Raw genomic sequence first — 12,898 nt, 5'->3', positions numbered from 1 at the left:
TTCATAGTATAAGGGCCTCTTGTTACCTGGCATTACAGATTCTTATAGCTTACCTGTGGGGACAAAGCCTAGTCCTACAGTGGTGGCTCACAATCTTGGCTCCATATCAGAATTATCTAGCAAACTTATAAAACTACCAATTTTCATAGAAAAAAATTAACTTTTTTCAAAATGGATGTAACTTAGCTCAATAAAGATTAAATGAAGCCGGGCGGTGGTGGCGCACGCCTTTAATCCCAGCACTCGGGAGGTAGAGCCAGGCGGATCTCTATGAGTTCGAGGCCAGCCTGGGCTACCAAGTGAGTTCCAGGAAAGGTGCAAAGCTACACAGAGGAACCCTGTCTCGAAAAACCAAAAAAAAAAAAAAAAAAAAAAAAGATTAAATGAAAGTCAGTGCAAAATAACACACCAACAGGTATGCTTATAGACATAAGTGTATTTTTATGTTCACACTTACCTTGGGTTTTGCACAGAGACCAAAGTCAATCAGCTTTAATTTGTGATATTCATCAAACAATAAATTTTCCTAGGAAAACAAAGATATTTTGATAACTGTATTCTGATTTCCTTATATCATATCCCACCTTTAACCATTTCTAAAACTGATTTAGTTGTTTCTATTTGAAGCTGAGATCCAATATAAGTTAAAACATCACTAAAATCTAATGAAAAGATAAGAAAAAAACAAAGCTGGGGATAAGCATACACCTTTAATGCCAGTATTCAGGAGGCAGAAGCAAGTAGATCTGTTTGAGGCCAGCATGGTATATGTAGTGAGTTCCAGGTCAGCCACAACTACATACAGAGATCCTGTCTCCCCCACCACCACCACCACCACCACCAAAAGGAAAAAAGACAGAGAAAAGAAGACTGGGAACTGGAAATGTGCTCAGAGGAAGAGCACTTTCCCACAAAAAGAAAGGAGGAAAGAGCGGTGTGGGGAGACAGCTCAGTGGATGAAGGGCTTGCTGAGCCAACACGGGAAAGCGAAGTTCAGACCCCAGCACCCATGTAAGAAGGCAGGCATGACAGACAACACACACCTCTACCCCAGCACTGGGGAGGGTGCTGTGGGATGGTCTGTATGTCAAATTGTTCTGATTGGTCAATAAATAAAACACTGATTGACCAGTGGCCAGGCAGGAAGTAGGTGGGACAAGGAGAGAGGAGAATTCTGGGAAGCAGAAGGCTGAGGCAGAGAGACACTGCCAGCCGCCGCCATGACCAGCAGCATGTGAAGACGCCGGTAAGCCACCAGCCACGTGGCAAGGTATAGATTTATGGAAATGGATTAATTTAAGCTATAAGAACAGTTAGCAAGAAGCCTGCCACGGCCATACAGTTTGTAAGCCATATAAGTCTCTGTGTTTACTTGGTTGGGTCTGAACGGCTGTGGGACTGGAGGGTAACAAAGATTTGTCCTGACTATGGGCCAGGCAGGAAAACTCTAGCTACAGGAGGGAGAGATATGAGTATCCCTGAGGCTCACTGTCCAGACAGTGGAGGCAAAATAGCAAGCTCTGGGCTCACTCAGTAAGAGATCGACTCAAAGAATACGGTAAAGAAAAGGAGGAAAACCCATTCCTCCCTAGCACTGAGGGCCAACTACAGTGAAGACAACTTCTACCAAAGGCAGAGTTGAGACCAAAGAGTGAGGTATTAAAACATGAAACAGCCGGGGCGGTGGTGGCACACGCCTTTAATCCCAGCACTCGGGAGGCAGAGGCAGGAGGATCTTTTTGAGTTCGAGGCCAGCCTGGTCTACAGAGCGAGCTCCAGGAAAGGTGCAAAGCTACACAGAGAAACCCTGTCTCGAAAAAAAAAAAAAACAAACAAACAAAACAACAACCATGAAACAGTGATAACACTGCCACAGACCCTCTCTATGTCCCCGACCTGTTTTACAAAGTTACTTTTAAATGTATCACCCATCTTAGAGCCTAAAGACTGAAAGACAGCTCACATTTTTCATCAGTCCTTTAAAATTAATCAGTCAATTCTACTGAACAGCTCCCTTCTGGGGAGTATTGGATTGAAATTAAAGGAATATAATATAATCTCAGCGTTCTGGGTGGCTAAAACAGGAATATCTAAAGCTGGGGCCAGCCTGGGCTACATAGGCAGACATTGTCCCAAATAAAAACAGAACACTGAATGGAAAAGACCCAAAGGCACATCTTTCCCAAGGATAAAACCTTCATTCCAAGGGCATCCAATGTCACACACAACTGACAGGTGATGGAAATGTTAAGAAAGAAAAATGGATGTGACAGATTCTGACTAAAACAGAAAAACTAAGGAACAAAACTAGCGGTTTTTAAACAGAACACATGGACACCTGAAAATAGGAAGCAGACCCCACACAACTCTCAGGTGAGCTCCTGTGACAGGGTCACTTACTGGCTTGAGGTCCCTGTGGGCATAGCCCTGGCTGTGCACATAAGCAACAGCAGACAGTATCTGACGGAAGACGACTCGGGTCTCCTCTTCCGACAGGCGATCCTGGGAGATTATGTAGTCAAACAGCTCTCCTCCTGGACAGTACTTCAACAGCAAGAGTCACACAGTTAGAGCTGACAGAAATCACTTCCCGGGAATGGAAAGTAAAAACCATACTGAATTCAGTATTAGTTTGACTTTAAAGGCAAGGGAACTGAGTGAGCATATCTAAAACTACACTCTCAGGATCCAACAGTAATTCAGCAATTATTCCAGGAAGGAGAACAATAATTCTTCCCTTGAGCAGTTTTACTACCAATAAACAGAAGCCAAACCAAGTACCACTGTGATTTTAAAAAGCTCACTCAGGACTTTATATTTTTATAACAAAGTACTAAAACTCATTCTCAAGTTAACATACCCACATTTAGTACAGTCATCAAAAATGAAAAGCAGCAGTAATTACTGTTTCTTAAGCAATTATTGCTGGTCATCGTCCAAAGGCAAGTGATTTTTCCATCTCCCTACAAAGAGCCCATTAGGGGCCAAGGAGATGGCTCTGTGGGTAATGCATGCTGAACAAGCATAAGGACCTGAGTTCAGATCCCCAAGCACCCATATAAAAGCCTACGTTAGCAACACACATCTGTAACCCCAGCACCAAGGAGGTAAAGACAAACAGATCCTGGGGCTCCCTGGCCAGCCAGCCTGACCTAAGCAGTGAGCTCCAGGTTCAGTAAGAGGCCCTGTCTTAACAAGTAAGGGAGAGAACAATACAGAAAGACACTCTGAATTTCTATATGCACGTATGCAAGCACAAATACCCACAAACACACGTTTCTGACACACATGCATACACACCACACCACGAAACATACACACATAAATATAGGAGACACACAACAAGAGGAAGGGCTTACAAAGCCCCCTCTCTGGGATTTATACAGTTAATGGTTGATAAGGGAGGAGAAACATTTTCTTCAGTGATGTAGTTACTGATAAGGTACCCATGCTCTTCTAAGCAACCCTCAAAAAACTCACTGGGTTATCCAAAAATACGTGGAAGTAGAAGTAGGGTCAGTTGAGAAGAGGGAAGGGACCAGTGGTAATAGAGAGAAGGTAGCAGAGGATTAATATGGTCAAAAAGACATTATATAGGGTGCTGGAGAGATGGCTGAGAGGTTAAGAGCACTGGCTGCTCTTGTAGAGGACCTGAGTTCATTTCTCAGCAACCACATGGCAATGCACAGTCATCTATTACTCTAGCCCCAGAAGATCCAACACCCTCTTGTAGCCTCCACAGGCACCACACACACACAGAGTACACACACACACACACACACACACACACACACACACACACAGTACACACACACACAGAGTACACAGACAGACATGCAGGTAAAATAATCAAACTTAAAAATAAATTGTATATACATAAATATATATGTATTAAATGTCACAGTGAAACACATTATGTATAATTAATATATACTAATAAAAGGCACAAAAAGGGCCAGCAATATGGCTTTGATCCCAGGAACCCACATAAAGGTGGAAGAAAAGAACCAGTAAGTTATTTAAAGGTTGGCTTTATTAACCTAACCAGTGAGGGACTGTCTATACTGGGTTGGCCTGTGGGCATATCTGTGGCAGACTATCTTTTTTAAGTTCATCCATGTGGAAAGCCCACTCTGGGTAGCACTATTCCTTATTCAGGGGTCTTGAGCTATGTAAGACTGGGGAAGTCAAGCTCAGCACAAACAGACAAGCAAGCATTTCCTTATTTCTCTCTGCTCTGCTGTATCTGTGCTGCCTTGACTTCCTGGGACCCTGGACTGTGGCTAACCCATCTCCTCTAAGTTACTTTTTATAAGGATTATTTATCATGGTGACAGAAATGAACAAATTGATTCTAATTTTTCAGGTAAGAAGATAGAATTCTCTCTCAACTACTGAAAAAGCTAACAAACACTTTTAGCTGTCTAGGAACCACCACTAACCTCAAGAACCATGAATATTTTGTTTTTTGTTTCTAGCACATGGTAGAGCTGACATATATGCTGATGTCTCAGATTCTTCAGGGCATCAATCTCAGTTTTGACTCGGGGTAAATCACTCTGTTTGACAAAACATCAGTTCAGATAAGCAACAAATTTCCTGGTAAGTGTTCCAAGCATCAATAATATCAATAGTGTTAATACTAGGTAGGAAAACCTATCAATAGTTCTAAAACAAGCTGCTCAAAAATACAGAAAAACATTTCAAAATTAGTGTTCTGAGGATTTTATGAAGGCAAGCTCAATGTAAGTATGACAGTTAATCTGCCCGTTTGAGTGAGTGGAGATCAGCAAAGTCCATACTAGGAGTGTCTGAGGACTCAGAGAGGACTCACACCAAACACGATGGCACCACTCAATAAACTGGGCATGGGTGGGATAGAGGGGGTTGCCCACTAGCAGAGGCATACTCTCTGTTTCCTAGCTGCTACAGAGGCACAAACCATTGTGATATTCAACCTCACCTCAGGCGCAAAGCAGTGGATCCTGGACCCAAACAGGAGACAAAACTCAATCTTTCCCCTTTTAATTAGTTTCCCTTAAATATCTGTCACAATGGCAAGAAGCTAGCTGACAGAGGAGGTCAAGAGTACAATGCCCACAATCCTGAAAGAATCTCGGACTACTGCAGAAGGTAGCTGTTCCACACAAAGTACAGACACCCATTAGCGGCCTGGATAGAATCTAGCAGCCAGGAGGCTTGGAGAGGACTGAAAATCTGAGGCCAACCTGGGTTACAAAGTGAGTTATATATCAGTCTGGATTAAAGAACAAGGAGTCTCAAAAAAAGAAAAGGAATTAATCCATTGTAAAAGTACTTTTCGTTATGTCTGTTATTGAGGTACTCACTAGCCTTGAACTTGCTATGTGGACCAAGCTGACCTTGTACTTGGAGCAATCCTCCTGCTTCTGCCTCATGAGTGCTGGGATTATAAGTATGTGCCTCCATGCCTGGAGCCAGATTACTTTAAAAATACAGGTCTTTACTTTGTGAATGTGGTATATATGTGTGTGGCATATGTATAAGTCCATGTGTGTGCACATGTGTGCACATACATGTAGAGACCAGAGGTCAACATTAGATGTCTTCTTTAATCATTACCCATCTATTTTTTGTGACAGGGTCTTTCTTTGAACCTGGTGCCCACCAATTAGGCTAAATGGTGTACACCTTGCCAGCACTGGGATTATAGGTATATAAAGCCACCACGCTCACACTCAGCTTTTTATGTGGGTGCTTTGGATCCAAACTCATGTTCTCATTCGTTTTTTGTTTTTTCAAAAAAGGTTTTCTCTGTGTAGCCCTGGCCATCCTGGAACTTGCTCTGTAGACCAAGCTGGCCTCAAACTCTCAGAGATCTGCCTTGCTCTGCCTCCTGAGTGCTGGATTAAAGGCATGAGCCATCACCACCAGGCAACATTCTCATTCTTACACAGTAAATATTTTACCAACAGAACCATCTCTTGCTTTTTTAAAGTTTTTTTATTGCTATTTTTAATTGTGTGTGTGTGTGTGTGTGTGTGTGTGTGTGTGTGTACATAATTACAGGTGTTCCAAGAAGTCAGAGGAGTTGGATCCCCTGAAACTGGAGTTACAGATGGTTGTGAGTGCTGGACTCGTGTGATGGGAACTGAACTTGCGTCCTCTGAAAGTGAACAAGTGCTTTTAACTTCTGAGTCATCTCTTGAGTCTCCAGATCTTTACATTTTGCTATGCAAGCAAGGGGACTAGAATTTGGGATTATAGGTGTATAAATGTCAAATAGATAAGGCAGCTTGTTTAGAATTTCACCTTCAGAAGACAAAGACAGGATCTCCAAAGCAAGCTGTCTAGCAAGACTAGCCATATCAGACCTTGCCTCAAAAAAGAATCAAGTGGAAAGCAACCAAGGAAGATTTCCAGTATCAACCTCAGGTCTCTGTACATGCAGGGCATATACATGCACGCATACCTACACATGTGGCTACACACATGCCATGCATATATACATATGAAAAGTTATATATATTCCTTAGTAGGGCATGATGACACACACTGGCAATCCTAACACTCATAGGTTAAAGCAGAAAAATCACAAGTTAAAGGCCAATCTTGACACAAAGTAAGTTCAAGACCAGAGCTATATAATAGTGAAATCTTCACTCAAAATAACCTTTTTTTTTTCAAGGTCATGAAGGATAAATGATCAATGTTCAATAACTCCCATATATAAAAGTATCACAGTGGAGCTCATTATTTTGTACAATTAAGAGAAAAAAATAATTCCAAACTTACCCCTAGGGCATTTTTATCCATAATTTTTATAGCTACCATTTCTCCAGTGAGGATATGACAGGCAAGTTTGACCTTTGCAAAGCCACCTAAGTATAAAAGAATGAATAGGAGATAAACAAGGGCCCAAGCACAGATCTTTTAAAAGGCTCTTTCAAGCCACATTTTCCTAGAAGTTTGTCCTTCCTCTGTCACTTCCAACAGGTTAGCCATGACTCCAGGTTCTTTTCAGCCTTTCTAGGTCAGCAGTTCTCAACCTGTAGGTTACAACTCCTTTGTGAGTCAAGACCCTTTCACAGGGGCTGCCTGAGAACCATCTGAAAACACAGATATTTACATTACAATATATTACAGTAGCAACATTACAGTTATGAAGTAGCAACAAAATGGTTTTTATGGTTGGCGGTCACAACATGAGGAACTGTATTAAAGGGTCACAGCAATAGGAAGGTTGAGAACCACTGTACTAGATGGAGTTTTTTTCTTTCCTACCATGAACAGTAAATAAAGAATAAATGATAAAGCAGCAGGAAAAAAAAACCCTCACTCTTTAGAAATATGTTTTATGGGAGTTGGAGAGACAGCTAACAAGTCACAGCATGCTTGCCACTCTTACAGATGACCAGAGTTTAGTTACCAGCACTTACGTCAGGCAGCTCAAAACTGTCTGTTACTCCAGCTCCAGAGCATCCAACACCCTCTTCTGGGCTCCTCAGCCACAGACACACACAGCCACACACAGCCACAGACACACACACACACACATACATACACACACACACACACACACACACACACACACACACACACACGATACTCACACACAGACCACACATAAACATAAATAAAAATAATAAATCTTTTTTTTTTTTTTTTTTTTTTTTTTGAACATTTTCTTGTAGCTTTTTTTTACACACGCCAACTCACACATCCGCCTGCTCCCATCTATAAAGTGCAAACCCCATAATAAATCTTTTTTAAAAAGAATATATTCTATGGTTAACATTGCAATTAAATGTTCTTTACTAACATGCTAGAACACAACATAAAGTTACTGAGACTGACGACAAATTACATAAAACTTCACTGAGCTTAAAAACTATGAAGGTGGGGCTGGAAAGATGGCAGATTAAGAGCACTGGCTGCTCTTCGAGAGGACCCTGGTTCAATTCCCAGCACCCACATGACAGCTCACAACTGTCTGTAACTCAGGTTCCAAGAGATCCGACACCATCACACAGACATACATGCAGGCAAAATATCAATGCACATAAAATAAAAATAAATAATTTAAAAAAAAAACTATGAAGGTAAGCAATTATGTTTTAAAACTGAGTCAAGGCTAACTAAATATCTCTATTTGTCTCAAAGATGTTAATACATCCAAAAAGAAGTTTCTGATAGCCTCTTCCAAGGTCTTCCCCCACTGTTTTCCCTGGAGGCTGGCTGGTCACAAAATCCTGGAACTTCATTTCTCTAGCACTCCAAGTATTCCATCAGCAAATCCCACCTGCTTACCTTGGGGAAAACATACCAACTACTTCCTTGGGGGAAGGAAACAGGTACTGACTAGAAATGGCCCACATCTCTCTGAGCAGGTAATGCATGACTGTGCATTCATGTACTCATTAACATCTGCGCACTCTGCATATTTCATGTTATAACTCAATCTCACGAGCTTCCCCTGTCACTCTAGCCACGCTGCCACCATCTCCAGTGCCACTGTCCTGACTGCAATTGCTTCCCAACAGCTTTCCACCTCCGCCTGTGCCCTCTCCCACCCACCCCATGTCTTCACCTGAGCGCAAGCAGCCAGGATGACACTCCTTAGCTCAAAACTCCCCCAGGGCTTTAGTTTCCGCTAAAAGTCAAAGTTCTTTCTCTAATATTCTACCCTTGTTCTGCTCTGCTTAGTAAAGTAGGTAAAGGACCAGGTGAGATGGCTCAGCAGGTAAAGGCACTTGGCACACAGGCCTGGCAATCTGAGTTCCAGCCCCAGAACCCACATAAAGGTGGAAGAGAACCTACTCCACAAAGCTGTCCTCTTACCTCCACATGCACACTGTGGCATGAGTGTCCCACATATATCATACACACACACACACACACACACACACCAATAATAAAATAAATTTAAATTTTTTAACTGTAGGTAGAAAAATTTAAGCTATTTCAATTATACTAAAAAGCTCATAACTACCCAAATAGACCATACCTCCGTTATTTTATCTGTACTCTGCCTCCAAAAAAAATAATAATTACCTGTCCCAATAGTTTCATATAATTCATAGTATTTGAGAAGTTCATCATAATCTTTCATAGTCCACCTGGAAGTTTATTCGAAATGACAAAAATAATCTGTAAAACAGAAAAAAAAATGTACATGACCAATAAAAGAAATATCACTTTTTTTTTTTTTTTTTTTTTTAAGTTTTTTGAGACGGGGTTTCCGTGTAGCCTGGCTGTCCTGGAACTCACTCTGTGGACCAGGGCTAGACCAGGCAGAGATCCGCCTGCCTCTGCCTCCAGAGCACTGAGATTAAAATTGTGCTCCACCACCACCCAGCTTCGCCTCCTAGCTTCACCTCCTCCATTTGTAAATAGAGATAAAAATAAATCTTAGGCATACAGTGAAGCAGTATTAGTCATATTAAAAAACAAAAACCCCTGAATTCCTGTCTCATACCATTCATAAAAATCAAGTCCAGATAAAGACTTGAACATATCCAGATGATAGTACTTCCCTGCAATCCCAGTAATTGAAAGGGAGAGGCAGGAGCTGAAGGTCATCCTAGTAGCAAGTTCAAGACTACCTGGGCTACAGGAGATTATGCCTCAAACAACAACAAACCCACTTAAAATCAAAGACAAACTAGTTCAGTGGGTAAAGTCTCTTGCCTGACAACCTGAGTTTGATCCCTGGGACCTCCATGACAGAGACCAACTCCCATAATTGTCCTCTGACCTCCACACATCTGCACACACACCGAGTAAGTAAATAAATAAAGCTTAAAAAACAAAAATAAAAAATAAACTACCTTTCAAAAAAAAACAAAAACCAGAAAACACAAGACTGAGCTCAGTGGCACACACCTGTAATCCCAGCGCTTGGGAGACAGAGTCTTGAGGATTATTACTCCTAGTTTGAGACCAGGCTGGTCTCCACAGAGAGTTCCAGATCAACTGGAGAGAAAAAAAAAACTAAAGAGTGTATGTGTGTTCGTTCAGAATTCCTGTACAATCAGACAGAATCAAAAAGTAAACAGACCCAGGTATGCTGGTACCTGCCCACAATCACAGCACTGCGGACACCAGAAAGGAGGATTTGAAATTCCAGATTAGCCTAGGTCCCACATGATGTACTATATTAAAATGGAGGGTTGGCAGAAAGGACTGAAGAGAGGCTTGGCAGTTCAGAGTGCTTGATGCTCTCCCAAGTTAAGTTCCTAGCACCCATGTTAGACTGCTCACAACCACTTGAAACTCCAAGTTCAGAGGATCCAACGCTCTCTTCTGGCCTCTGCAGGTACCAACATGCTACACAGTCACGAAGACACATACATGTATATTTGATTTTTTAAGTTTATAATTATTGTGTATGATAAGTGTGTATATGGGTGTGCACATGCCATAGCATGCATGTGGAGGTGAGAGGACAGAGAACAGTTTGTTCTCTCCAATCCACCACAACATCTCACCCAGCCAGATTTTAAGGGAATATGCTCAATTGCCTCACTAACTCAGAAATCTCTTAATGGTCATTTGCCAGTAAGACAAATATAGGAATGAAGTAGAACCCCATCCCCAAAAAACTGGAAACATAGAACTAAGAAATTCCAGGACAAGAAATAATAGCAGTTTAGAGGTCAAGACACGGCTCAGAAACTCCTGGGATTCCTGTTCAAAGAGAAAGGGGGGGGGGGCAAGAGAAAGGAAATGGGGGAATTGGGGGATATAAATTTGATTGGAGAGCTGTCTGCTATAAAGTAGGCTAGCAAACCCAGCATGGAGACTCGAGTCTGCAATCCCAACACTCATAAATTTTCTCCACAGCCTAGGCAGCTTTGACTTTCCACACTTCCTGCCTAATCCCACCACACACACACAAGATTACACAGTGTACCACCAGGCTTGGCTCATAATTAACTTATTCACAGATTTCTCCCAAAGGACTCTTAAACTTCCAGTTCCTAGGAAGAGACTGGCTTGCACAAATACTAAAACGTTTTTTTCTGTCTACCCTCTTCCCTCAAATCACCATGACTTTAAGTAACACCATTGTGGGGCTGGATTATATCTATTAAATCCAGGGAACATCATTTTTGCTACTATTAAGAAAACTAGTAATCCTGGGCAGTGGTGGCACATACCTTTAATCCCAGCACTCAAGAGGATCTCTGTGAGTTTGAGGCCAGCAGTTCTAAGACAGCCTGAGCTGTTTGAGAAACCCTGTCTCAAAAAAAAAAAAAAAAAGGAGGAAGAAAACTAGCGATTATATCTACTATATTTGATCTCTACATGTCTAATTTTAGACATTTTGTTTATCTTCTAGAAACTGGAATACGAAACAAGAAATACCTGTGATTGGAGATGCCTGACTGTCCATTAGTGTAAAAGTAAACCAGACCCTTAGTCCGATATCTGAGTGCCCCTCCAGTTGTGGTGAAATAGAAGAAATGGGGCATATGTTATAAACTTCTGAGGAAACAAGGCATCAGCTAGATACCAGGAGATTTGGGATGAAACTCTAAGATACCAGCCCTTGGGAGGCAGAGGCATGTGCATCTGTGGGTTCCAGGTCAGCATGGACTACACAAACTGAGTTTGTTTTGCTACTAGTATTATGTTATTTGGGCCATGCTATCACTTGCTACAAAATACATTAACTTCCTCACATGAGACATTGATCTGGTCATTTCAAATGAGAGTGCAGAATGCCTTATAATTTGGCCTTAGAATATGTTGAGTAGCATCCTTCCTGCTCCCTTGCAGGTTTCTGAGAACAGCAACAGAGGCATTCACTCCAAAAGGCATTTGGGGACTAATCTGCCCTTTAGTTGGTTCACAATAGATAGGCAGGGAAGGTCCACTGTTTCCACGAAGGTGTAATAAGCTGTTTTGATTTCTCTCACACCTCATAAGAAACAGAAACCAAAACATGAACAAAAACTGGGAATCTAAGCCTCTAAGCAACATTTCAGGCCACTTTGAAACCTTCCTCCTCCGCCGCCAACTACAGAAATCTACCAGAGGTGAGACTAGGACACTCACTCACCTCACCGTGGTGTGAGTCTGCTGCCCTGGAACGCCCGCTGAGAGGTTCCCCTGTGTCTCTCCACAGCCTCCTTGGCAGGAGCCTCCTTGCTGCTGGGTTTACTGCTACAGCCTCGGAGCACCCTTACAACACGCGCGTCTCAGGCCACTTGCTTTGAGGACATGTAAGGGGAGCAAGGATGCGCACTCTGAAAACGGGGATCACACATCTCCCTCTTAACTGGCGCACCCCCAGGAAACTGAGTTGGTAAAGTGTCCCCACGCCCTTCTCGGACCGCTCTTGCGGACAGTCGGGAGCCCTGCAACGGAACTGTAAATTCCCATCTACGGCAGCCTCCTGGGCGTCCAGCGCGGCGCCAGACTCCATCACTAACTCCGGGAGCAGGGAATCCGGGTGGGGAGCGCTCATGCCCTTACTCCCCAGCCCTCGGGATGCTGAGACAGGATCCAGAACTCAGGGACCGCTTTAGCTACAGTGAGTTCAAGACCAGCCTGGACCACACAAGACTACGTCTCGGAACGGCAGGTAGAAAGAAAAAAAAAGAAGAAGAAGAAGCAACCACCACCACCTGCGAAAATCCTGGGTGGAAAAGTCTAGACGTTCTCACAGAGAACCGCACGGGTGGGCGGAACCCCGGGGCAGCTCCGTCTCCCGGCCGCGCCCCACAGCTCAGAGCCCGGTCCGCGAGTGGGAGAACTGACCTGAGGGGCGGCAGGCCCGGCGGGACCGAACCGGACAGAAGGCCGAAGCAGCCGCCGCAGAACGCAGCAGAGCTGGGACAGGGAGCAGTCGGTGGGAATCTCCACAGGATTCAAGCTCCAGCAGCTTCCGCCCGCCAAAGGAATCAAACCT

General features: G+C 43.0%; 1 protein-coding gene across 4 annotated transcripts in view; it reads right to left on the bottom strand.

The window, feature by feature from the left end:
• Positions 1–12,898, bottom strand: part of Melk (maternal embryonic leucine zipper kinase) — a 67,745-nt gene extending 54,847 nt beyond the window's left edge. Inside the window, exons 1-7 of one of the 4 annotated variants that reach the window (XM_037202566.1) lie at positions 12,748–12,890; positions 12,047–12,233; positions 9,034–9,129; positions 6,775–6,860; positions 4,443–4,559; positions 2,401–2,544; positions 458–526 (exon numbers count right to left, since the gene is read on the bottom strand). In XM_037202566.1, the coding sequence (XP_037058461.1) occupies positions 458–526; positions 2,401–2,544; positions 4,443–4,559; positions 6,775–6,860; positions 9,034–9,091 (474 nt within the window). In that variant the 5' untranslated portion in view covers positions 9,092–9,129; positions 12,047–12,233; positions 12,748–12,890. Of the gene's footprint in view, positions 1–457; positions 527–2,400; positions 2,545–4,442; positions 4,560–6,774; positions 6,861–9,033; positions 9,130–12,046; positions 12,234–12,747 lie in introns of all 4 variants that reach the window. The other 3 variants (XM_037202567.1, XM_028894753.2, XM_037202568.1) reach the window with 3 other exon arrangements.

This window comes from Peromyscus leucopus, chromosome 2, assembly GCF_004664715.2.
Source record: "Peromyscus leucopus breed LL Stock chromosome 2, UCI_PerLeu_2.1, whole genome shotgun sequence".
In the NCBI taxonomy this organism is placed as follows: Eukaryota; Metazoa; Chordata; class Mammalia; order Rodentia; family Cricetidae; genus Peromyscus; species Peromyscus leucopus.
The sequence above is the reverse complement of the archived record's forward strand: the minus strand, read 5'-3'. Positions and strand labels throughout refer to the sequence as shown.